Here is a 27,059-nt window from a genome sequence, read left to right as displayed (position 1 = left end):
AATAGAAGTGTCTACAGGGAAAGGATTTGGTGGGGATGGTTTGCATTTCACCTGTGAAAAATAAAGATGAAGCACTGCTTGAATCAAACTTAATTTTCAAAGATAAGCAGTAATTAAGGAAGAGTGTGTTCTGACTTGAACACAGAGAGCTCATGAAAGGAAATCCAGTTCCTTGAAGCTTTCGGAGCAGGGGAGGGAGGGTTAAATGAGGTAAAGAGGCTTCTCTGGGACAAGTCTCTCAGGGTCTTGGCTGCTTAAAAATTAACTGAATTCCTTTCCCCTCCACAGTGACTTGCATAAGCTGAAGTCTCCAACCCAGGAAAATGTGGATGGATATTTTAGGGGCAAGACCTTACTGCTGGTTCAGCAGGCATCCACCCAGAGCATGACTTACTCAGATAAGGATGAAAGGGAAAGCATCTTGCCCAACGGACGTAGCATTTCCCTCATGGACCTGCAGGATCCTCACACGGCTCACAGTGACCACGCTTCTATCATGCACGACGTGCCTTTGCGTTTGGCCGGCAGCCAGCTCTCTGTCACCCAGGTGGCAAACATCAAACAGCTGTGGGAAGCTCAGAGCACACCCCAGAGCGCGCCCCAGGTGCGAAGGCCTCTGCACCCAGCTTTGAACCAACAGGGCAGCCTCCAGCCGCTGTCCTTCCAGAACCCCGTTTACCACCTCAACAACCCTCCTCCGCCGATGCCCAAGGCCTCTGTGGACTCCAGCCTGGAGAACCTGAGCACTGCCAGCTCCCGGAGCCGAAGCAACAGCGAAGACTTCAAACTCAGCGGGCCCAGTAACAGCAGCATGGAGGACTTCACCAAGCGCAGCACGCAGAGTGAGGACTTTTCCAGGCGGCACACGGTCACGGACAAGCACGTCCCTATCGCCTTGCCCCGCCAGAACAGCAGCAGCCAAGCACAGATCCGCAAAATGGACCAAGGGCTGGGCGCCCGGGCCAAGGCACCGCAGTCATTGCCGCACAGCGCGTCCTTGCGGAGCACGGGCAGCATGTCAGGGGTGTCGGGGGCCATGGTGACTGAGCCCATCCAGAACGGGAGCCGGTCCCGGCAGCAGTCCTCCTCCTCCAGAGAGAGCCCTGTCCCCAAGGTGAGGGCGATTCAGAGGCAGCAAACGCAGCAGGTAAGGAAGGCCTTTTCCCAGGCATTTTCTGCTTTGATGTTTAGCTGGTTACTGTGCTGACCATCAAGGCTTTTTGATCTAAATTGAGCTGAATCAGTGCCGACCGATGGTGGCACTTAAACAAGTGGCCAGTAATAAGGGTGAATGAGTAGTCATGCTTGCTACCATTACAAGCCTGGCAAGCCTAGCGTGCCTATTATTTCTGGTCCCTTTTGTACTGAAGTTAAAACAATAAAAAAACTTTTGCATTTACTAAGGTAGCAGCAACCTTAAACAAAACTTGAAAATTTTCCCAAATAAAACAGTAGAAGGAGCTTTGTTCCAAAGGGCAGTTAAGATTGTCACGGGAGAATGCATTGCCCTGTGGTGCTAATTTAAAAGCATAGCTACCTAAAAACACAGAATGAACAAAGATGAAATATCATGGACCAAACTGCTGCCAAAATAATAAATAAGTAGAGTTGTCTTAAGTGTGGAGAGACCTATATTTCACCATGATGCAACAACATACTCTGGCCCCAAATAAGTACTGTTTTTTCATTAATCATCCCAAACTATGAGTAATGCAAACACTTTCGGGAAAGGAGTGTTTATATGTACCATTCCTAATACACCTTATCAGCTGCTCATAGCCAACTGTAAATCAAGATTTCCCTATCAAAAAAACAACATTCCTTAACCTTTGAAAAAAAAAAATCTTGTTGTGATTTGCTGTGTATGAAAAGCATTTGCTATGTTCACTAATAAAGAGGAAAGTAAGTATTTAAATGCTTGACACTGCAGCAAAGGTAGAAAATGTCTTGACTGCAGGTCAGAGGGAAGGTGGTTGTTTTCAGACATCTCCTGGTAGTGCGTACAGCTGGGCAGGGTGAGGCTCTCAAAGGCAACACCTGTGCTGTTCCTTGGGGTTAGAGTGTTTTCTTCTGTGGTCACTGCGGGGGTAAACACGGGACTGTTTGATTTACCTTAAGAGCTTCAGAAGGACATTCTTTAAGCTGCGGCTTTCCACAAGACCAAGGAAGGATGCTGCTCTGCACAAAGGCATGAGTGAGGGCTTCAGCAGCAAAAAGTTGCAGCCCCTGAGGCTGCACCGTGCTGCCCGTGCAGCTCCATCTGCAAGAAGCAGAAGGCTGTGATCCTCCTCGCTGGAGTCGCCCTGCTGGCAAAGGGGCTGCCGGAGACACGGTTACACGGGGGAAGGATTTGGCTTATAAGGCTAGCTTAGTTGCCAGCATAAGGTCCTGCTCTGCTGAAGGCTTTCCAGGTATCCTTGTAGCTTTCTTGGCAAACCCTCCTGAATGTTACAGTCTAAACGAGATGGTGCCTGGGAACCCAGGAGCAAGCAGGGCTTCAAAACTCCTTTGATACCTGAAGTTCATTACAGCACAAGGAGATCAGAAGCACTGAATCACAAAGCAAAGGCTGTTATGCCAAGTTAGTAATACAAAAATGTAATTGCGTGTTATTTGAAGTGTGTGTGTTTGCGTCCTCCTTTAGAGCGTGTTTTGCGTCTGGGCATGGAAGGGTTGATAGGTAAAGCATACTGGATTACAGCTAAACCTAGCGCAGAGACGGCAGGAGTGTTGGATGCAGGTAACAAGGCAGCCTCCTCCGCTGCTCTCAGGGCCCCTGCGTGCACCTGGATTGGCTGATCTGCTGTGGTTTATGGCATGGCCCCGGGTCCTAGCCGAAAACGCCGGGGAGCTGGGGCCTTTCCTCAGGGCTTGTTAGAGGGAAGGGCCTGGACAGATATGTGGATAGACTTTGCCTTGGGCGCGTCAGGATGAAGAAGGAGCAGGAAGAACATATAGCTGTCGTCCCCAGCCTTCACACATACACCTTGCACAGGTGGCTTCTGCCCTCTATATTTACAAGAAACACTCTGTCCTCTGCCGCTTCCCCCTCGGTCTGTGTTCGTCCTTCCACTGCTGACTCCACAGCTGCCCAAATAAATCAGGTACCTGGGGAGACTGGCTCCAGGGCAGTCTCCTCCCCCTCTCTTGTATGCAGCGTGCGTCTCCTTATTTTTCCACTCTCCTTCCCATGCTAATTGTTTTCACTGGATTCATTAGAGAGCTTGTTCCCACTGTAGAGAAATCAATTTGTTCTTTCCTTCCCCACACCCTTGAGAATGCCTTGAGTTGTGCCAAACTGAGTGGCCAAATTTTTTTTTTAGGCAAATTCCATTGCGTCCTTTTAATTGCAAATCGTGTTGTGGAATTCTGCTCTTATTTAAAAAAAGGAAAGCGAGGAGAGAGAAGTTGGGCATGTTCTTTCCAGGCATGCTTTGTGGGCGTTATAATTATTAGACTCTGTTCTCCACAAGTCCCATTTGTTTCTGAATGTAGAGTGAGGCCCTTTGTTCGCTGGGAGAGGTCAGCTTTTGCCTTCCATTTCCATTTAGTAGGTAGGTGGGAACAGAAATGTCAGTGTGTTCCTCTGGAAGGGAGGCAAAGAGGGGAATTAATACATGTTCCTAGCAGGCGTTTCTTTTTTCTCCTCTAATTGAGTAAATCATAAACCTTTGGCATCTTAAGTACTTGCCATCCTCTTGGTCTTCGTGAGCTTTCTGAGCGTGGCTGCTGAAAGCACTCGGTGCTGCAGCTCAGAGGTGGTTTGGGGAGGTTCGCTGGTGCCCAGCGGTCTGTTGCAGGGCAATGCCCAGCGTCAAGGTCCTTGCCTCGGAGGAGAGCCTGTTGGTGGCAGAGCCCCGGCACCATTTTGGGGTGTCCCTTCCCACGGCTGCCTTACAGCAGAGAAGTCTCACTGAAGGAAGGAGCCTGGCCAAGCTGTCACACTGCAGCTGAAAGGGGCTGTTAGCCTTGCTGCTGTGGAGCCTTCCCTCCCAGGCTAAAACCATGCATTTTTCCCCAGTTCCTGTTCCTTTCCTTTGCGTTCGTACCTGTCCTTGCTAAGGCTCTTCCCAGAGCTGGAGGCCTCAGGGCAGCGGAGCCGCTGCAGCTGCTGCAGGATGTGCAAAAGCACCCCAAATGGAGGATGACAGGATCCCTCACCGACTCCTCCTCACAAGCAATTACTCCCTGATGAAGAGCCCCTCCCTGAGGCTTTGACTTTCAAAATCACTGCCACAGAGCACCTTTCGCTTGCCTACACTGCTGACACTAGGCAGTCTGCTGGCGAGCTGCCTGAGTGCAAAACAAAGCCGTGGATGAGGAAAAAGATGATCTCTTGCATTTCTTGAAAACTTTTAGGCAGCGTTGCTCTTTCAGGAGTTGTTATGCTAATTTCTGTGCTTATAAACTTGTCTTTGTCCATGAGAACTGCTTGGAATTTGTACCAAGCCATGTTTTCCCCAGCCGGGTGAAGAGTTTCGGCTTTCTTTTCTTGGCTTCCTTTTCAGATTCCCTGAAGGAGGATAGCCTCTCATTGTGTTTTACAGTTCTCCTGGTAAGCACTGCTGGCCCTGATTTCCTTTCACAGCCTTGACTGGGTGCATATGCTACAATAAACCTCGGAAATGTGATAGGCATTACGGTGATAACATTACACCTCTTGGCACTTTTAAGTACTGCTGTGCTGTCTCCTATCCAAGCCGTGCAGCCTCCTGCTCCCTGGCAAATTCCTGTGTGCAGCCTGGCCGAGAAAGCTGCTCTCGAGCTCCCCAGCCCTCCAGCACAACCCATCTGTCTCACCTGCACCGGCTGCACGCAAAGCTTCGTTGCTCTGTTCTCTGAGGGAGAAACCTCAGGTTGAGGAAGCCTTACTCAAAGTCTGGAAAAGGGGGAAGGTGGATGTGAATGGGGTTTGGAAACAGCATTTTTTTTCCAGAGATATTCACTTAAAGAGGAAAAAAAAATCTCAAGTGCAGTGATTTTAGAGAGACTCATGTAAGTGCTGTGTGCCTAAAGTCAAGGGAGGATGAAGCCTCTCTGCAAGAAAGGTTTGGAATGCTTTGGAGACCGACAGTTCCATGGGCATTTTTCTCCTCCAAATGAATTATTTCAGAGCTGATTTGTGTGTAATTTCTTTGAAAAATGCTCATAAATGTCTCTGTTCCAGGTTCAGTCACCTGTGGACTCTGCCACAATGTCACCGGTGGAGAGGACAGCTGCGTGGGTTCTCAACAACGGGCAGTATGAAGAAGTCGAGGAGGATGCAGAGCAGAATCCAGATGAAGTCAAGCACGCTGAGAAGGTAGATTTTATTCTGTATACAGCACCCTCGAGGACTGCTGGTGAGTCCTGTCCATCCCAGGGCTGGGTTCAGAACAGCCTCCAGGTGCTGCTGTGCCAGAGTCATGCTTTCAAACACAGGTTGCATTGGCACAGCTTCCTGCTGTACGTGCCGTCACGCGTAGCTGGAGCACAGCGTGCCGTACTGTAGATTGACACGCTTACAGGCTGTAGCACGTCAGGTGGATGCAAACTGACATAGCTGAGGGCTTAGAGACGACAGGCTGATATTTGGCATTTACTTGCATCATGAGTCACGCTGCCCCAGTGTATGAGATCCTCCTCAAGTCATTATTTTTTATGATGACATTATAGCTGTGTTATGCTGCTGTTTTTTTAATGCTTGCGTTTTTTTTAGTCATGATGAAACTCCATTAAAAAAAATGACAGTTGTTAAACCCAACTGAGTATAGTTTAGGATACACTAAGTGATTGCACATGGCTCTGTAAGTGCAATGCAGTCTTCATCAGTAGTTGCGTTCAGATTTTATCTTGGGCTTCACCTGAGACATATGCAAGTCGTCAAGATGGTGCAGTGTTTCTGGACTACACAGAAATGTCCCTGATCATCTGAGAGATGACTTTTAAAAACATTTAGTTTCAGGATTTTGGAATATTACAATTTTTCTAAATACAGTCACATGTGTAGGCTGCTACAGTGATGAGATTTAGTAAGAGGTTTGGTATTTTGAGAGGGAAGGGAGAGAGAGGAGGAGAATACGTGGTGGACAAGAAAGGGGAAAATAGGATTTAGGAAAGGTGAATGAACCCAAAATGAAGTGGAATGTGTTGTATTCCACTATTGCAGAAACCATTGTCTGTGGAGACAGTAAGTGGGAGAACAAATCCTCAGCCAAGTAAACGTGCCATGAATGATGTCCCAGCTGAAAGTTTGCATGGCATGGTCCTGAAGAATGAGCTGTTTGGGTGCTGTAGTGGTGCTGCAGTGGCCCCTTTTCCATGTTTGGTCACCCCAGGACATTTCTACCGTTAGCAGCTTTTTGTCTGGGAACTCCTTGAATCTGGAATAACTGCGGATGTTGCCAGCCAGGACTGAGGAGCCATGTCAGAGCCATCAGAGTGCTTAGACTGTGCTACAGAATGACATACCACAGTGTGGGAACAGCCTAATGCTCTGTGAGAGCTTTACATAGTCCTTTGTCACAGCTACTTGCCTGTCATTTCCTTTACTTCTGTCAATGTATTTTAATGAAAGAAGCGTTGCCTCTAAACATCAGAAAATTATGACGACGTGATCCTTTCCTTCTTCCTTCCCACCTGCAGTATGAACAAGAGATAGCGAAGCTGAAGGAGCGCCTGAAGGTGTCGAGTCGCCGGCTGGAGGAGTATGAGCGGCGACTCCTAGTGCAAGAGCAGCAAATGCAGAAGCTGCTGATGGAGTACAAGTCCAGGCTGGAAGACAGTGAGGAGAGACTGCGCAGGCAACAGGAAGAGAAGGACAGCCAGATGAAAAGTATTATCAGCAGGTAAGGCCTCTGAAAGTTTGGCACTGTTTAGGACAAGAAGCATGCGCTGTCTTTGGCACTGAAGAAGGTAGTCGTGTGAGCATCTCGACATCTCTGGAATTATATCATCCTTCCTTGGAAAAAGGAAAAACTGAGATACAGGTGTGGAAACTCACCTCAGATTGCCAACAGAACAGAGGAAAAGAATTAGGAATTTTTGACTCTGGTCTCTGCTGTACTTACAACTGGTCTCTTTGCTTTGTTTGGAATCTGTTCTTCAGGCAGTATGCTCCAGTGCAGTTGCATTTTTGGCAATGTCCACTTTGAGAATAATAAGGTTAGCCAGTTGGGAGTGTCAGATGGAGTACTAAGCCTTTCAGAGTGCAGCAGAATTCCTCTGCAGAGCCAGGACAAGCAGAGAAGTCAAACCCAGCAAGCCAGAGTACCTTCAGCACTCTGGAGTAGTACTGACCTGTCCTAATTTGTACCTCTTTTTGTGCACCAGACTCATGGCAGTTGAAGAGGAGCTGAAGAAGGATCACACAGAGATGCAAGCTGTCATTGATGCAAAGCAGAAAATTATTGATGCACAGGTAAGGAGCCTTAGGATCTCCAAGAACCAAGTGTTCTGTGCATAGAACCCATCATTTTCTCCTATCCTTCTGCCCCAGCATTGTTATCTAGCTCCCAAGCCAGTATTGGCCCATGGTGTTGCACATGTGACTTACTGCCTTCTAGGAGAGAATTGGGTTTTTAATTAATAAAGACTGTGCTGTCTAACGCCAGGCTTTGAGAAGGCCTGGCAGCAAATCATGGACTGACTGCTTCTCCAAAACCTCTTCTACTTCATGAGATCCCGGGGGGGCAAATCAATAGCGATGCTTTGTGTAGACGTTGTTCCAAGAGTGGGCCTGGGAACTCCAGAAAAGCTGTGCTTCATACCAGCATAGTTTAATTGCCATGTGCATGCATCTCAGCTATGTGAGCTAAAAGCACGGCTTTGAACGTTCCAGTCAAGAGAAGAGAATGCTTGCAGTGGAGCATTGCCCAGTGTAACCTCGTACGTGGCATTTCACCCCATCTGACTGTCCACGTCAGTCTTGGAGAAATGCCCCCTTTGCCACAAACCCGCGGTGTTTGTCTCAGTCAACACAAGTTAGCTTGAGGAGGTGGGACCCAGTGGGCAGTGCATGTGGGTGTATTGTGTGGGATCATTTCAGCTTTTCTTCTGTGTCTGTGCTGATCCCAGAGAGCAAACCTTGTACAACAGAACCCGAGACTGGTTTGGTGTCTGCCTGCCACATGACGTTTGGGATATCTGCAGTTGGAGGACATCTTTCCTGCTTCTGGGCTTTTCGATAGTTCCGACTGTAAATTTTAGTAAGAGAGGATCTTTTAGATTACCCGTTTCAGGAATGACCCCAGTTGTTTCAGAAAGTTCTTTCCCTCTATGTACAGGGGGGGAAATAAAAGCCTCAGCTGCATATTGTTAAAGATGCTACTGGTGTCTTTTGAACGTAGGCGTAAGTGAGCACAGAAGGGCATCCCCTGGCCATTTTTTCCTGCTGAATGGACAGCAGTAATAGAAATGTTTGAGCTTGCATGGAACTGCAGGGAAAATACAATGTGGAAAAAAAAATGTATTTTTAAAGGCCTGGTGATGTTAGAAGCATATTTTTTAGCAGATTTCTTTTTGATAATCTGAAAAGTTCTACGTTTTGTCTGCTGCTCCTGCCCATTTTCCCACAGTCCTTTCTGCAGAAATGATGAGGGATGGATTTTTAGATCCATACTACCTAATCTGAATAAGTCACTTGCGTACAATAGCACTGCACTTCTGTTATCTGACCTCAGAGAATACAAAGAAAATCCTACCGGAATTACACCCCGTACATTTCCTAGCCATTGTGCAAGATGTTGTACACAAAGACACCGGTGTAATTGCCCTTCCCAAGATGCACTCCACATGAAATCCTTTCTGTGAGGACTTGCACTCAAAATGTAAAGGGGAGAGTGTGGTGCAGGAGAGTGAGCAGGAAGGTAGCTGGTCACTTTGTTTTTTCATCACAGTGGGGGAACAGTACAGCACACTCCAGGCAGTATGACAGGTGGCAGCTGGAGTAGAAACTGAACGTGTTAGGCCACTCTTTGGAGAACCCACAGCCAGGACACCTCGTTGTTAGAACTGATGGACAGCAGCTCACCCAACAGCCACCTCTTTTTTGCAGGAGGCGATGCCTTTTTCATCTGCCTCAAGAAGGTGAAAGGGACACTGAGCAAACACTTGAAAAAAGATTTTGGAGGGGAGGATTTGAGAGATTGTGACTTGAATAAGAAACTTGCCCTTCCCTTTGTTCTATCTCTGTGCCAGTGGGCTCCCAGCCTTGGTCACAGACCAGAAAGCCGGAGGGTGGCCCAGCCAGGTCTGTCAGTGTCACCAGCTGGCCGAAGGGACAGCTGCTGACTTCTGAAGGCTTCAAACCCTCTGGGCTGGAGAGGTGTGCCCCTTGATCCCATTTGATCAAATCATGCTTAATTTATTGCTTGCAGTGGAAATCACTGTAAAGTCTGTAGCAAAACAGTAGCATTAATGATTCCTCTTATGATCTGATACTTTTTTTCTTCTGAAGTGCTGTTAGTTTCTTGAGCAAGTGAGGTCATCAGCAAACGTTGACTGGTTAACTCTCAACCAGCTCACGGGGAGAGCTGCAAGGCAGTTAGTTGCCCTTCCATGGGTACCTGCACAGAAGAGGAAACCAGTGAGATTCGGAACAGACGCCAGAGGAGCCCTAGTGTTTTCTGAGTTATGTAGCAATCCCTCTAAGTCACACTTGAAAGATTTTTTCTTAGCCTGTGATTCTCTTAGCAAGGGGATCCACAAGCAGTGGCTAGATAAGAAAAGGTGTTTTCCACATGAGATTGATGGAGTGGAGTTGGAACCTGGCTTATCACACCTGTTTGAGAGGAGTGGCTGCTAGGAAAGAGCAGTAACCTGGGCTGCTTCTGCTTAGTTACATCACCACGAGATGCTTTTCAGCATTTGCTCTTTAGCTCTTTAGTGTCCAGGTGCAGCATCCAATGCTACACCAATGCACAGCCTTGTCCTCAGGATATGTGCCATTGGCACTGGCTCTGGGCAGTGCCCGGCGTGCGCAGCGGTGCCGGAGGCTGCCTCCGAGCTGCCTCTGAGTGTCCCAGGCTGAGGAGGGGAGGTCTGGCAGAGCTCTCTCCTTGGAGCTGCAACGAGTATTAGCCCAGCTGCTATTGCAAGTGACATCTCCGCTGTGTTAAATTACAGGTCATAAATGGGGATGAGATAATTCAAACAGGCAAGTAAACCCAATCAGTTCTCTAGCTGAGCAGCACCCAGTCCTGGCCCAGAGCACTGCCCTCCTACCCATTCCAGCTCCTGCCACTCCCTGTGCCCAGTTCCTGTGTGGTAGACGTGTTGGGCAGGTGGTATTTTCCTTTGAGCGAGAAGATGCCTCTAATTGCTGGGCTGATGCTTTTTAAGATGGACTTTCCAGGTGTAGATTCCCAGCTGTTGTGCAGGCTGGTATAGCGAGCACTCATCAGTGCCAGACCGTAACCAGCCTTTCATTTTTAACTCGCTGTAAAGATAGATTATTTAGAAAAATAATAGTTTTGAAATACATATTCTAGGTAAAATTTAGCCTGAGGAGGAGGAGCTTTAACTTGCTGAAGAACACATTCTGCTAAGGCAGCTGTGTTGTTTTTGTTTCATTTTTTTTTGTGGGATTTACTTCACATTTCACATATCCCCTCTATTTATATGAGGGGAAAGGCTAAGGCCTTCAGCTCCTCCCTTGTCGGTTCTCCTTGCTTATGTTGACTGGATCAGGGAAGGTGCTAGGCAGGCCGTAGCCTACCTCGCTGTTTGTTGACTTCTGCCTCCTCCTCCATTTGCTCTGCTCCACAGAGCTTGGTCTCTCCAGGGCTGCAGCACAAGCAGTACTTAAATTCTGCTTTGTTTTTGCACCCTCACATTTACCCCTGTGGGGAAGCCCACTGAGAAAAGCCCACATTACTTATTACAGCTGAACCACACAGCTGATGTGCTGGGATCAAAACCTCAAGGGGCTGGTGCAGCACTTCTGTCTCCTCAGCAGTTTGCCTGAACTGTCCCTTAATGTTTGTGCCTTCTGGACATCGTTTTTCTTCCCTTTTGTTTCTCAGTGGGCTGGACTGGGAAGAAGAGTTCCTGCATGCAGCTTTTTCCAGTCGAGTAACCAGGTGTTTTTCCTTCACAAAGAAAAAAAAAAGCCAATCAGCTGGCAGCACGAAGGGTGTGTTTACCTGCTGCCATCTCTGCTGCCGCTGTGTGTGCATTTTTTTTAAAGGGAAGACAAAAATTGCCATTACTAATTGTGCCACCAACTCTTCAGCTTGACCCTCCAGCACCGAGTCCCAGTGCAGACGGCCTGTTAGTAGGCTGGGTTGTGTTGGTGGGTTTTCAATTTTACTTATTTTTAAATAAATTCGGTGTATATCCTTTAGCTTTCTGAATACTTTCGCTAAAAGTGGAGGCTGGAAGTATGAAAATGTGGGAACCCAGGATTCGGCAGAGCCCGGGAGCCCCTCTGAGCTGGAATGGGTCTAGGAGCAGTGTGTTCAGTGTTTGTTCTTTGTGTTCTGTCGATGGCATCTCCCCTCCACCCACACTGCCCTCTTTCTCCTTCACCTCAAGTAACCCCTTAGTTGTAGCTTTTGGCTGCTTCTTCTCTATGTTGCTATTGCACCCTCATCCCTGCTGGTGACTGCAGGCTGCCATTATTTGCTTTTTTATTATTATTATTTTTTTAATTTTGGACATACCATGAGTTTATTCTGAGCACATTCCATCCAAAATAGAGACACAATGGCCATTAGATACCACCTGCACTTTTCTCTGCCAGATGAAACCTCCACCACTTTTATTTTCTGCTGCCTGTTTCTGTTTTTCTAACATATTAAAAAGAAATATTGGCTATTGTTGTTATTAACGCCAACACCCGTGCCCCCCTCTTCCGCCTTCCATGACAAAATACCGCATCTGCCTCAGTCAGAGGCTGTCTGGATAAAGCCACTGTGACTGCACCAGTTCACCAACGTAACTTTGACTCACCCTCACCTTCCATCATGCAAAAAGGCCAGGAGGGCTGGACGGGCACGTGGAAAGCCCGCGGTGCACAGGGCCACGTTACCCCAAGAAAACAGAAAGAGGCAGACATCCCATCGTACCAGAGAATGTTAGCAAAGCTGCCTCTGCCTAGAAACCATCTGAAGATACTGTCACAGCCCCAGGGCCTGGAAAATCCCCGTAAAGCAAGCTTGTGGGGCAAAGGCATTGTATTTGTGAAGGAGCTCTGACTCTGTGGGGTGTTTGTTGCAGGAGAAGCGGATCGTGTCCCTGGACTCTGCCAACACGCGGCTGATGAGTGCCCTGACGCAAGTGAAGGAGCGCTACAGCATGCAAGTCCGCAATGGCATCTCCCCCACCAACCCCACCAAGCTTTCCATCACGGAGAATGGTGAATTCAAAAACAGCAGCTGCTAACTGGGCAGATGCTGCCGGCCGTCTCCCCAGGAGAAGGGCAAGAGGGAGCAGACTCGAGAAACTCCCCAAATAGCCCCCTTCCCCTTACAGGTTTACATGATGCTGCTAATAAAAAGGAAAAGAGAAAGAACTCTGAACGGTGGGCTTTAATTCCCCACGCAAGGCCAGGAGAATCGGGCTCCCGAGAACAAGTCCTTCCATATCACTGTGTAAATAGCTGGAGCTCGTGGGTCATGTACAGAAAACGCTGATGTAATATACCAAAAGGAAGTGAATACTGTAGATTTTTTTAATTATTGCTATTTTTATTATTATTTTTTTCTCTTGTTGAAAGCACTGCAGTCCTTGGAGGGGGAAGAGGGGAGTGTGAGTGCATGTGTGTTGTGGGTGAGAGAGAGCTGAGCAGTGGGGTACATTAGTTAGCAGCTGTATATCAGGCTGACCGATACAAGTACATGAGTGGAGTGAAATAGTAGTAAAATGAACTCTGTAAGAAAACTCATCTGCTGGTTTTATTCCCCTCTTCTCTAGCTGTTCTGTAACTGAATGCCAACTCAATAGCAAACATTTTAGCGAGGAAGTCGACTCTTGCTGGATCCTGTACCTACCTTGGGTAGGATTCCAGCAAAAAAAAAAAGTCAGTCTTTCCGAACAAGGTAAAAACTTGGAGCAGCGAGCTTGTTTCCTTGCATTTGCACACAGTCAGGCTCCCCATCAAAAAGACAGAGGGAATCTGCAGTTTTCAAGGTAGGATTCTGTCTTTTTTTACCCCGGTTCTAATGCAGTTTATATTTTCTGTTCTGAGAATTTGCAAACCTGTAAATACCTTTTTTTATTATTTTTAATTTCTATCCAATCCTCACTTCACGCACCATGCAGCGGCATCCTGAGTTCGTTCTCTGCACTCCATCAGGAACAATCAGGTTAATGCTCTGAGGAAAGAGCTAACCAAAGGGTGCCGATGCCCAGCAAAGTAGACTTCTGTGTGCAAAATTTCAATTTTCCAAGGAGATTTCCTTATTTTAACTCTGTGTTGTTCAATTTCACTATTTCAGCCACTGGCTTACCCTGTCGAGTTCCAGTGAAAGATGCTTTCTGCACATTTTTGTTAAAAGATCTTCCATTTCCACTGAAATTTGCCTCTCTCTGGATACTTTTAAGGGTGATTTTTTTTTTAAGTTTTGTACACACCATCTTTTCTTAAGGAGTTTTGACTGAACTTTCACCTGTGATTACTTTCAGTTGCATTTCACAGATGCATATTTACAGGCTGTATGTCAGTGCAATTAAGAAGTGCTCTTTTCACGGAAGATAGTGACATTGACAAATAGTGAAAGATTAACAACAAATTGCACAGTATTGCCAATTCTCATGATTTTATCAAATGCCCCAATATTTAGTCCGAGGTTCTTTTGAAGTCCCAGATTCTAGAGGCAAGTAGTAGTGTGCCACTCTTGGCTTTCACTTGTTGCTATACATCTCTGGCGCCCAAACTCTGAAAGTCAATAAAAATTTAGCAACGGCAATTCAAGTTTTCATTTGCAGGAATATATTAATAACAGTGAGTGTGATTAACTGTTCGGACCAGTTTTGGAAATTGGAAGTGTTGACACAAAAATGGGACAAAACCTCCAAAGGATGCCTTGAGGTGGGATGTGTTTAGTAAAAACAGTTCAGGCTTCAACTGGGAACAAGTTCATGAGATGAATATGGGGGTACCTGCCTGAAATTGTGCAGCCTGTGGTAGGGACAAGGTCAGAGCTGTTATCTCATTATCCTTTCTGGCCTTCATTTATGAATCTCTAAAATTGTACTACATTAACAATGTAGCAATTTCCAATCCAATTCCATGACCGCGAGAAACGGACCCATGTTGCCTTGAACATGAACAATTGGCAATACTGAGGACCCAAGTTCAGTGTCTGTTGTCAAGTTTATTTGTTGTTTGCAAATGAATTAATGAAATGAATTTGCCTCTGTGGGCAAATTTCAGTTTGTGACCGAGCACACTACGTTAACTGTTATGCCTTGATTATTGTGAGTTAAGATGCTTTGGTTAAACACTGTCACACAAGTACGTTACGTTACTAACTATGCATAAATACAGAGACCACATCTCCTGCACTGTAGGATGGATGAGGAAAATGTGTATGAATCTCTCTTAACAAGGCTGGTATTTGCATCTAGAGGAGACTTGTCTGCAGTGAATTGGGTTTTATCTTTAGTGCTTAGTTCTTTCAGATCAAAGCCTCTCTCTGGCTGCTCGAACGTGACTTGGTGCTACAGGCCCTGCAGCATCCTGCTCTGCTTCTTGGCGTGTCATAGCCAAGTCAGCACTGTCTTTGACGCCCCCGGGGTGGTGCACTGCATTTGCTCAGTAGTGATTTCTTCTCGAATCTTTCCAAATTGTCTTCCAGCTCTGGGTAACTGCTGACCTCTGTTTTCTTCCTCAAAGTGTGCCTTTCAGTTTCTCCTTTCCTTCCTCCTTCATGCTTCACAGCCGTAGGCACTCTTGGTGTGTAAGAATCAGACTTGTGAGTAGCTCTCTCTTTTATAAGAAACCTTTGCAACCCCCCTTTTAGTTGAGCATTTTTGTGTGATTTGCATCTCCCCTTTGCTATGTTCTTAACTACACAGCTGCATCTTGGGCAATTTGTTCCCCGAAGTAGCCTTCGCAGATGGCCACGTGTATTGGTAATTAAATACACAGGGCAAATAGTACGGGCGTTCTGAGACGTGAGAGCAAGCAGTCCTAGGAACACATTGACTAGAACAAGGCAGATGCAGGTATGTCACGCTGGCAGCATTAGTGTAACGTTAATTTGGGAAACACATTTCACCAGAGCTCCCCAGCTTCCTGGTAGTCTGTCAAAGACCACTGGCTGCGCTCTATGGCTCAACGCTGAAGACTACTAGGAGTCCCCTTTGGTTTCTGCAGAGAAATGCAATAGGGCAACATTTCGCTGCAGATTTTTTAAAGGGAAATTTAACCAAGGTTGGTATGTTTTAGTGAGCTCTTCAGGGCTGCCTCATTCTGAATGATGTACCTTTTCCTTTATATTTCTTAAGCGTTTAGACTGGGAAAAGTTGCTGTTCTGAAAGAGTCTGACCCACTGATATCATCCTCACAGCTAGTTGGTAGGCCAGTTGTTTCTCTTCTATTTCAATTTCTGCCCTCAAGTACAAAATATACTCCTCTCTCTCCTTGTGCAGAAGAGAAGCTGCCTGTTGACCCAAAAGAACATGAAGGTTGCAGACTGAAAACGCTGCAAGACTAAAATTGATTAGTTGCAGTACAAAACATTATGCTCCTGAGTTCAGCAGGCAGCTGTCTCTCCTAGTTTGTCACCAAGCAGCCTTCTAGAGAAATTTTAAGCTGCTTCAAGCCGACAATATGTGAAAATGCCAGCTTCTATTCTGTCCAGTCTGATAAAATTCAAGTGGTGCTAAGCCACGTGGCAGCCAAAAGGTCTGTCTGTTTTCAAACAAGAACCCTAACCGGGCCTGATCTCGTCTGTATTAAGACTAATGCCATTGGGTTTCTGCAGCAATGAAAGAAAATAGTGGAAAAAATGGGACGATAAGCATTACAGACCTTAGGTTTTGGTTCATACATTCAGCAAAAGCATCTGGCTGCGCTAATGCTATTGCAAGCAACTGCTGCTATCATTTAGAAACAGCTGAAGTAGTGCAGGAAAAAAAAAATAATAACCTGTCAGAGCGATACTCGTATATTCCCAAGTCCGAAACAGAAAAATTGTCCCTTCCTGGCATCTCAGCTCTTGCTGGCCACGTTACTGAGTGCTGTTCCAGGATGACTCTCCCCAGACCGCGAAGCCACCCGGCCTTCCAGGTTCTCCATAAAAGCTCGGGGCTGGTGTGGCAGGGCAGGGAAGCAGCGGCGTTTTGTAGCACTGTGCCCTTTTGCCACGTCATGTGTGGTGTCTGCTGAGTGCGCGCACAACAGAGGTGACCGGAGTGCTACAGGATAGGTAACCGAGGAAGCCCAGCCTTGAATGGTGTCCTGTAAATGCCCCTCCTTGCAGCTCAAGGAATTCACATATTTTTTTTGAGGGGAATAGGCACATTTCACATCCAGGAAGTACCAACTATTACATCCCTGGTGTGTTGGAAATGCTACGTGTAAAAGCACAGATTCATACAGCTACACATTTTGCAACATTCCTCCCCAGGGGAATAACTCTAAGCAGGGGATCCAGAGGAGCATGGGAAGAAAGGGATGTGTATGTTTTCGAGTTAGAGAATTTGAGTTGTATCCAGTAATAAATTCTATATCCATCTAATAAATCATCAAAGAAATTGATTTTATTTTATGTTCTTGCAATTGCTTTGGTTTGTCTTTTTTACATCATATATTAATTTCATGTTTTAATGCTTGCTTTAACCCACCAGCTTTTAACTTCATCTGAAAACTCAGTGATTGAAGTCAATCAATTTTACAGCAGCACCTGCGGAGTGTGCCAGCAATATTTATCTGCTGAGGTCACCGTGTATGTATGAATCCTGTTTGTGTTCTGCGAAAATGTCTGTGTCATTTCTGGAGAACAATCCCTGTCCGAGTTGAACTGTTAAATGTAACTAAAAATAAAATCTGTGATGAGCACGGTCAGCCACAGGTACCCAGCCCAGTGTGACAGAGCAAAAAGGGTTAATTTTAGGCCAATGCTTTTAGGTTATTTCCTTCCCCACAGTAAGTTAACTCCCATGAGAAAGAGCATGTCATTACAGATCATGCCTGCCAGGAATCCTACCTGTAAAAATAGATTTTCTGTCTCAAGGGCCTTAATAAGAGTGTTACTACACAGAACTGTTTTGCAGTGATAGCTCTAAATAATTTATTTTTTATTTCAACAAAGTACACCTTAAAAAGTAATAAACTTGTTTTTCAAGCCGTATTTTTAAGCTAGTAGCACTGGACTGTTTGGTCTCTGAGATCCATTTCTGCATTTCATTGCCTGGGTTTGTTCTAAAGAAGATTTATTTTTGTTCTGTGAATAATTTTTGAAGGTTCTTGTAATATGTACAGATATAGATACATTTGAGGTCTTTTATTGATATTCCTACAAAGAATACAAATAAACTTTAACTTTAAACAGTTCGGACTCAGTAAACCTCTGCTGATTTAAAATGCTCTTCTTTCTGCTCTCAGGTTGTTCTTGTGTTTTGTGTAACTTAAGAGGGAGGAGGGAAACGCGGTGTAACTTAATGTTTTGGGACAGGCTACATTTGACACCTGGAGCTCTCGGAGGGGGTCCGTGGCTGAATAATTCCTTTCTCATGTTTCCGTGGATGTTCTGATGGGGTGGCCAGCCCTGAGCGCTGCCTCCCCGTGCCAGCAACCTCTCTCGCTTTCTGAAGCTTGCGGTGCCGGGAGGTGTCTGGCGTTGTGGAGTGAGAGAGCGACAAGCTGTGGAGACACGGAGAATTGCTGGGTGCTGCTTTGGGCCAGGGGATTTTTTTTGCATAATAGTAAGTGGTGGAAAAAAAACCTACCTGGTATTAATTAATGTGTTTATGCCTCTCATATGTGGACCAGTGAATGTGACCAGTTTTCTTGCTCGGTCAATTCCTATTTTACAGGTTCTCACACACCAGCCCAATGCTGCAGCGTTTGAAGTATGGACATACAGAGGAATATTTATTTCATAACAAGCATAAAATGCTGGATTCTAAGTAATTTTTATTTATCCTTTCATATATGTAATGAATCTTGTATATAGTGAGTCAAAAAAACCTTTTTGAATGTAGAATCTATAAAAGGGATGTCTTGCTAAGATTTTTTTTTTTCATTTTACCTGCTATTATTTTTTCCACAGCTTTGAAGCCTGCAAAATACACACAGCAAACTTCTAGTTGTTACTGTGCACCTCCACCCTGGCCCTATACTTTGTTCTGTTCAAGTCTCCTGCGTGTTCTGCCTTGTTCTTGCTTAGGCTGTAAGTTTTTCACGCCAGGATTGTCTTCCTGCGTGTTTGTACAGAACCCAAAACAGCGGGAGCCTGATGCTTCTGGGCACGAGGGCAGCACAAACATCTCCAAAGAAGATGGATGCAGCTATAGGTTCCCACACCCATGTCCTGTCTGTTTTGCCAGCACTCACCCAGGAGAGTTTCCTGCTCTTCAGGGGTAACTCTAGGCAGTGTGCGGGGGGAAGGCCAGGCCCAGCTGCCAGGATGTGACCAGGCAAGGCAGAGGTTGGTGAGACAAGGGGTAGGGTGGTGGAGCCCTAGTGGGGCACAGAGGTCTCAGTATCAGATCTACCCTCCTGGCTTTGGAATGGGGAGAGGGGAGGGGACAAAAAATCTAAATGGAAGAGGAATGGGCAGGGAAAGGCAGGGCTGGGAGGAAGGAGGCGCAGTGTGAGGGTGGTGATAGTGAGGCAGGGAGGAAAATGAGGGAGAGCAGCAGGAGCTCTGCACAAGTGGGGGCTAGGATGGCACTAGGAAAATACATTCAGTGCTTTGGGCTTCTCTGTGGCTGTCCAAAGCACCTGATAATGAAGTGTTGTATCCTACTGAGGATGTTAAATTTTGCTTTACCTTGGATGTGCTCCTTACTTTCACTGTACAAAGCTGTATGTGAATGTGCAAATTTTTCTCCCATTTTTAGACATTTGGATAAAATCTGCAGGGTTCTGAAACCTGTCCTTAGCACTCCTGTAGTTCACCTGCTAAAGCTGGGAAATTCTTTTGGAGAAGCTCCCCTCCAAGACTCCTCCTGCATAAAGGATGCAAGTGTAAAGCCTTTGATTTCCTGTGTGTAAGAATGTGTGCTGCTGCTTTAAGTAATCAGCAGCTGCTGCTTAAGTCCATTAGCAGGTGGAATACCAATTTGCTTACACTGAGATATTAGCCTCATGAGGAGAGAGTCGTTGCTCATACTAGAATCCATCTCACGTTGCTGTCCTTCACCTTTCTCCTTTCACAGATTAAATATCCTCATGTCTCCAGAAGATGTATTAAATTCCTGCTTTTTGCTGTTAGAGGTGGATCAGATGTCTTGCTTGTAGACGCGAAGCCTGGCTACCCCTCGGTTCTTGTCCTTGTCCTTACTAAGCTCTGTGGGAACACATAATCCTGCTGATGAAACTGGAAATGTGAGTTCTGTGGACCTGAACCCACGTTTCATTATACTGACTCAGCCCAGCTCAGTAGCAGAGCAGCTTTGGCTGAAGTCGGGAGGAATTATTATCAATACTGCAGGCTTTGGCGTAGCTTGGCAGGAGCAGGGCACTCAGGATGGAGGTTCCCCACACCATTTAGGTTCTTCCAGCTTTATAATGTGACCCTCAGGGCAATTACATTAATAATAGGGAGAAGGAGACTTCGAGGTACAAATACCTAGTGTTGATGCTGTAAGTGAAGGATGATAGAGTGATGATAGAAGCTAATGCAGAATGAAATGTAATCAGCATAGAGATGAATGATGCTTCTCGTCCCTTTTCTTGCCTGTCTAGGCTTCTATTTGCAGCTGGATACAGATGTTGAGGGCAGTTCCTATTTTGCTTGGCAAGGAGGAAGTCCTGCATGCAGTGAAGGAGGAAGAGTTACAACTAAGTTGTAGCTGCATTCATTCACCTCACCCTTTGTTGCTTCTCTCCCTACAATTAGCTCACGTAAGTCAATCAACAGGCAGAGTCCATCCTGGACCCCACCTGAAACTCACTTTATGAATTATTACTGTAGGAGTGGCTGATTTACCGATGGGAGCTACATCTTAACTCCCTAAGTTAACTACTCTTTTATATCCTCCTGGTCTTTAGAGTCACGTGAGAGAAAATCAATTTTCAGAATTAGGGGCCTGCTATATTTACAAGGACATGATGCTAGTACCCAAAGAAGTGCTGAGTATCGCACAGCATGCGCTGTCACGTAGGGACTGGCCTTCCTGGGAGTGTATCTGATACCGGCGTGTAACCTGTTCGTCACTGGAAGGCTCACAGAGGTCGCTGCACGCTGCCTGTGCACATGCGTTGCCCCTGTGTTTGTAGGAGCAAAGTAAATCTGTTGGGGGCAGAAGGCTGAAGAGGTAAGTCTATGGTAGATCCCTGCCTGGGAGATGGTTGCTCAGAATAACCTACAACCTGTGCAGAGCTCCTAGCTGGAGGGTCTGTGTTAGTGCTACTCAAATGTTATGCCTGTTCTGTGTCTTGGCCAAGGTAGAAGGAAATGTTCTTCTCTTTGGGAGATGTAGAAAGGAAGAGGTTGAACAAGATGCCGTATACAAGAGCGTGGCATGGATAACACAAGGGGAGGAGCTCACAAAACATTAAGACACTTCTGTGAGCCCTCAGCAAGATGAGGGAGAGCTGTTCACTGACTATTCACCACCTGGGGGGCAGCATCCAGAGAAGCAGCTTCTACCAGGAGAAGCTGGTTTTGTCTCCGTGGAAAAGTCAGTGTGGAAGCTGCCTGGCTGGGCATTTGGGTGAGCCTCCCCTGACCTGTGACACAGCGTTTGGGGAAGGAGGGGAAGTGAAATTTGCTGACTGCTGTTTTCCTCTTTCTTTCTTGGAGGTTAAGCCTTCCCTGCCAGGGCCACAGGCACCGCTCCCCTGCTCTGGCAGGTAGCCTGAGTGACACCCTGTGCACATTCAGCAGCTGACTTCTGTGCAGAAAATCGTTTTGCAGAGCCAGCATTGTCTCTGTAAGGAGGAGTTGTCCTTACAGGGGACGCTAGCGAGGAATGTCTAGTAAAAAGCTGCTTTGTAAAGGCCTTAAAAAGGTGCTGGGTGTACTTTCATTCTCATCAGTCGGGGAATTAACTTCTGCCTCCAACTTAGCTGAAATATGTGGGGACAGGCATCCCCTTTGGCCACATAGGACTGAGCCCATAGGCTTGTACCTAAGGATGTGTGCACCTTTTTCCCTTTACCTCAGGTGTGGTTAAACAGTCTGTGTTTCACTGCTCAAAGCTTTGCTCTCCAGTAATGTCTCAATGTGCACTAGTTCCTTTAGCACTTTCAAAGGACTCTTTTCAGGATTTCCCCAGTGGGCAGGCAGTGAAAGAGGAGTGACTTCCTTTTCCTCGATAGTACCAGAAACCACTGCAACATTTTCTGTTGTTGGATATTTTTCAGGATAAGTAATCACTGAAGAACCTAGACCTCATCAAAACTCTCATAACTGGGTTTAAGTGGAAGACTGCTTTTCAGATTTTTCTCCATCATTGGGAAACTCAGCGGTAGCTCCCTGTTATGCCAAGGTCTCATTCAGAGATTTCACTCAGAGGGTGGTGAGGCACTGGCACAGGTTGCCCAGAGAGGTTGTGGATGCCCCATCCCTGGAGGTGTTCAAGCCCAGGTTGGACGAGGCCCTGGGCAACCTGATCGGGTGGGTGGTGCCCCTGCCCATGGCAGGGGGTTGGAACTGGATGATCCTTGAGGTCCCTTCCAACCCAAACCATTCTGTGATTCTGTGATCTGTGCTTTACAGGGCTGCATTCAGAAAGGTATAGCCACAGCAACCAGCAAAGCTAAAAAAGCTGATAAAGTACGCAGCATCTCCTTTGGGGTTGATTGAAGGGCAGAGAGATTGCTATTCCCTCAATATGTGGGTGTTGCGCTGTGTGTTCATCGTTGTTTTTTTTGTTGTTGTTGTTGTTTGTTTGTCTCTTTTTTTTTTTTTTTTTTTTTTTGGGGGGGGGGGGGTGTTTTTTTCTTGAAAGAAATAAGTTCCCTTCAGGCAGATTCCAGATTGTGGCTTTGGCAAAATATGGAGCTGAAAAAGGAAAGTCCATCTGCCCCAACTGCTGACTTGACAACTGTGCTGTTGGAATGAGCTGTGTTCCTAAAATGGAAAGAAAGAGAGACCTAGGAGGCAGTATACGTGGTCCCCCTTGCAGTTCCCTATTGCGTGCACAGTAAAGCTCTGTTCAGTCACGGCTGACATGTTTTTACGAGACTTCTGCTAATGCGTTGGTGGTCTGACAGCTGCTCGGAAATTTTCCTGAAGGGCTAGACTTTTTTTTTCCTTTTTTTTTTTTCTCCACGATGACTGTACCCTAGAGGGTTAGGATAATACCACAAACATCAGTGCTCCCACCTGTATGCAAAGCATTTCCTGCTCTGGTTAGGGACAGAAGCTGAATGTTAGAGGAGCTCCTGTGTTGGCTGCTAAAATGTATCAGCACTAAAGGAGTCTGTGGAGAGCAAGCATCAGTCATCCCAGAGATCAGAAATCATGGGTAAAAAAGAGACATTTACAGTTACAGTGCTGACAGTGGCTTTTCAAATGTCATTAGAAACTACTAAAATTATCTCATTAGCCAGTAATTGCTGGGACCCTGCATGTAAATTACAGTTATCTGAGGAGAGGCTGGTTGGCAGACTCAGATCTGCCTTACATAGACGTTTGTGTCGTGTCACCCAGCTTCGGGGGCTGGCACTGCTGCTGCTCCAGGTCAGGCACGAGCTGGGTGGCAGAGCCAGGTGGCAGCCAGCTGCCCCCATCCCACAGCCACGCTCCTCAGCCACTTCCTAGCACAGGAAGAAGCTGCAGTCAGTCACAGAGATGCTGAGAGAGGAGTAGGGGAGCTTCCTAAGAGAGAAATGAGCTGACAGGAACATCTGGAGACCCTCCCACTGCCTGCAGCAGCAGCTCTGAGCCAGCCTCCCATGCTGAGAGGTAGCAGCTCTTGTAGTGCAGCTCTTGTAGCGTGTCTTGGCTGCAGCCCACCTCAACTTGGGCCTGACCAGTGCTAAAGCCCAGTGACTGGAAACTTTCTGGTGTGGGACTTGATGTATGAGAGAACAAGGCGGGCAGCCACAGCTGCCAGCCTGCGCCCCGGCATCTGCAGCCAGCCCGCAGGGGGCTCTGTGCAAGGCTTGGCTTGTGGGTAATGAACGTGGTTTTCAAAGACAAGATTAGAAATGAGGCTGTGCCTATAGGAGACACTGAGGTTTGTGTTACTCTGCTGATAGAGATTTGCTCTCTGTCACTGGGACAGACTCGTGGTATATACATCGTGTTCCCAAACCTTTCTGCTTAGGGGAAATGCTAGCCTCGCCTTTTCCTGGTCCTAAACAATTAAAATGGCTTTTGCTTCAATTATGTTCATTACTCTAGTTGGCATAAAGGTAAAAGGGCTTGTTGCCCCGCAGTCTTCAGGGTATCAGCAGGTCAGTATTTGGGTTCTGACTCTGCAAACACAAAGCAGGATGCAATTATTAGAAAAACTGTATTGACAGTGAAGTTGTTACACCTTCCAATAAGATAGTTGCAGTTGTCTGTGGTCGAAGACAGGACGCGCTTGGTCATGAGGGCAGTTGTGGTGGACGTGTCCGAATAGCAGCCTGGAGGTGTTGCATCAGCTGATGGTGAACATGGAGGAGTCCAACAGTGTTCAATCTGCTCAACTTAAAACTGGTCCGAATCCAGTTTGTGGCAAGCTGGCCACCTTTCTTGGGGGAAGGGCCACCTCACCAGCTGGAGGGAGAAGATCTGGTGAGTCAGAAGTCTTGGAGCTATGATAGCAGCCAAACTGTGATTCTTCCATGTGAAGGTTGGCATTATCATTGTCAAGACTTTGCATGTAGCTTCCAGTTTTTCATTTAGTTTTGGTCTCTTAATAGCTTAGTAAGTGAGTGTCTGAGTACATACCGCTCTGGTACCAGACTGTACGGCCATTCTTCTCTGATTTCTCCAGGTTTCCAGTGCAGATAGTTTGGGCTCATAAGAGCCACAACTATCTGAAGGGCCCCTATTAGAATGAGTTTGGAATGAATTGGGTAAATAAACCCTGTGCCTGCATGACAGGAACATGCTCATTGCTACAAGTGCTTCTTTAACCACTGCTCCCTTATCAGCATGAAAGACAGGTACGTTGAGTATCTTGGGCAAATACACTTGTGTAGATACTATAGAATTACAAGTGTTATCAGCAAACTGGTTCAGGGATAACATTTGCAATTCACTGCACTTCAAATTGCTGTCAGTAACGCTCATCTTTCCTGAAAGCCTCATCCCTGCTAATTTACTCACATCCTCTCTGAGACCACGTCAAGATATGTCACTGTGATAAAGTCCACATAGACTTCCCACACAAACTGTCGTCTAATTTATGTCTTGCTGAAGTACTGGGAACACAGAAGGCAGACAAAGCAGATGCTGAGTAGCTAAATAACAAATCTCTCCTCCCACCCTCAGACTGGTCTAAGAAGCTCATCTCTCACAGAATTGATATTTATTAGGAAAAATTAGTTGGTGATTAATAGTTATGCAGTAGCGTATTGATGTTGTAAATAACTTAAAATGAGGAGTGCATGCACAGCAACAATAAGCAGCTTTTTTCATTTCAACACAGATGAGTCCTAAGTTGGACAAACCATGCTGGGCATTCCTGCTCGCACACAGAGCTAGCCAGAGTAGGTAGCTTATGAAGAAGGAAAACTTTCTTGATCTTCAGAGATGAGGGAAAGTGAAGGCCACAGAAGATCTTAGTCCCAGTCCTGAAGTTCAGAATGCAAGTGAAATAAAGCACTGCACTGCTGCAGGCAGCAAGGAAAGCAGCAGCAATCTTTAATCTCTGCTTCGTATCACTGAGGAGGGATTTTGAGTGGGCTTGAAAATTTCTGTTCAGAAGGTCTCTTGGATGAACCAGCTACTCCCAGGCACGCTTGCTGGTCTGGAGAGCTGATCAACCAGTGTAACAGCATTTGTCCCAGGGTGCAGCCTTCCTCCTTTTACTGGGCATTTCCTCTGGAACTCAGGAAAGAAATTTCAGGAATTGAGAGGTAAAAGAAACGGCAGTGTTTGTCTGTAATCTACATGCACCATATTTCTGAAGGTTTACTGTGTTCTTTACCATGTAACCTCCTTTTCTACGACACATTTATAACCCAACAAGCAAGTCTGGGATCAAACATCAAGACTGTGAGTAAAAACTGTGAGTTTCTGTGAACATCTCGTTAGGAATTGGGGTCTTTCCACATAAGGGATATGCAGTAGAGCTATCTAGAAGAGCTTTGGACAATACGGGATAACATGGAATGCTGTTGCTTATAATGGAGATCGGAAGTTTGCTACCAGATTGGAAGGTAAGATTCTGTCTGAAAAGGAGAGTAGTAAATCGTGCTGAAACATGAACTGCAGTGCTGAGATTGTTCAACGTTTATTTTGACCTTGGCATTAACAGCACAAATGTGCTAATGAGCCTGCTTAGGACTCAACTTTGGAAGCCATCTTCAAACACAGGCGGACCAGAACATCTTGCAGAATTAACTGAATGACCTTACAGGCTGCAATGAAAAGAACAGGGCTTCAGATGGGGGAACTATTGGAAGTAGATAAATAAAACTGTAGTTGGCTTTATATGTTCTAGGTAATAATTCACTGTGTGGAAATGCATGATGGAAGCCCCCTTGGCTTATCAGCTAGCCAAACAGTAGGAACAGCAGTCAGAGCTGTTGTGCATGCAACCATGCAAACCATGCTGGAGCCATGGGAACACAGCAATTTGCATCTCCTTCTCAGGGATGGAATAATTTGTTACCCATATCAGCTATTTTAGTTTCTCCCTTGTACTCAAAATCAAGAGGAACGCTAAGGAGAATGGGACCTACATTGTCACATGGACTGGATCATTTGCTCACAGGAAACAAGGCTTGAAAGCAGACTGCTTTTGTGCCACCTCAGGCAATGTTCTGGAGGGTGCTACTTGCCCTGGGAAGTCATCTGCACCTTTCAGTGAGTTACTCAGAGCACAGTGTCCTTTGACGGTTGGCTTCTGCAGCTCCGTACAAAACGTGGGCTAGGCAGGCAGGTCAAAAACAATCCTGAATGAAGTCTATCTGCCTCTGATGATTGTAATAATATGTTCCTAGCAGGGACTTTGTGGGGCTTGCCTTTACTTTATACTAAACTACAATGTGACATCCACTTAGGAATTTGCTAGATTATTTCCCTCCCTTCTGTTACGCCCACTTTGCCAGGAGCTGAAAATCAACAGAGCCAAATTTTTGTTCATGATTGTATTCTACAAACTGTGGAAATGAGAAAATAGATAAGACGTGCACTTTCCTGAGTCCCAGCCTTTTCTCCTGACCCCTCTCTTGTCATGCACGTATCTGAAGTGAGAAGAGCCCCTGCAGAGCTGAAGGCAGACAACAACAGTGCCATAAAATCCCCTGAGCTGAGTTCTCACTAAAGCATTATTGTCCTTAAAGCATAAAATTATCGCAGTCATCAGAGCACGAAGATTTCTGAGATTATGTAGATAAAGCCAAAGGGATGCTACACTCTCCTCACGGCCTTGCTCAGGGCTTCAGCCACAATGAGCTGAAGTCCTTTATGTTTAGTTCAATGGAGTGTTGGAGAAAGCTGTTCTTGTTCTGTTTAAAACACTGAAAGCAGTTCTGTATATTTGTGTGGCCTTCCTGTTTCCAGAGCAAAGTATTCACTGGGTAATCTGGGAAGGAGCTTTAGCAAGCCTAATTGCTTCTGTTTTGCAGTGGGAGAAACTGAGTCCCGGAGGCAGTGTGACCTGCTCGACGTTGCACACTGTCAGTATTTCGTGACTCCTTCATTTGTCTTGTGCTGCATCCATGTCCTCAAACATCCCACCTACATGCTGAAGGCCCTCTGTGATAGCAGCAGTGGCCTGGTCCAAGGTTTATTTTCAGAGGTGGTGCTCTGGTTACAATGAGTAATGATGTAGTGGTCCAGAAGCCACAGCCA

At 46.2% G+C, this 27,059-nt stretch overlaps 1 protein-coding gene across 9 annotated transcripts in view; it reads left to right on the top strand.

Moving 5' to 3' along the window:
• Positions 1 to 17,508, top strand: part of RASAL2 (RAS protein activator like 2) — a 142,727-nt gene extending 125,219 nt beyond the window's left edge. For 6 of the 9 annotated variants that reach the window (XM_035333750.1, XM_035333746.1, XM_035333748.1 and 3 more), the window contains 6 exons: positions 289 to 1,147; positions 5,168 to 5,302; positions 6,625 to 6,827; positions 7,312 to 7,399; positions 10,105 to 10,135; positions 12,199 to 17,508. In XM_035333750.1, coding sequence (XP_035189641.1) covers positions 289 to 1,147; positions 5,168 to 5,302; positions 6,625 to 6,827; positions 7,312 to 7,399; positions 10,105 to 10,135; positions 12,199 to 12,341 — 1,459 coding nt within the window. In that variant the 3' untranslated portion in view covers positions 12,342 to 17,508. The remainder of the gene's footprint in view (positions 1 to 288; positions 1,148 to 5,167; positions 5,303 to 6,624; positions 6,828 to 7,311; positions 7,400 to 10,104; positions 10,136 to 12,198) is intronic. The other 3 variants (XM_035333749.1, XM_035333747.1, XM_035333753.1) reach the window with 2 other exon arrangements.
• Positions 17,509 to 27,059: the final 9,551 nt, after the last annotated feature.

The sequence above is a fragment of the Oxyura jamaicensis genome, chromosome 8 (genome assembly GCF_011077185.1).
Source record: "Oxyura jamaicensis isolate SHBP4307 breed ruddy duck chromosome 8, BPBGC_Ojam_1.0, whole genome shotgun sequence".
NCBI lineage: Eukaryota > Metazoa > Chordata > Aves > Anseriformes > Anatidae > Oxyura > Oxyura jamaicensis.
The sequence above is the reverse complement of the archived record's forward strand: the minus strand, read 5'-3'. Positions and strand labels throughout refer to the sequence as shown.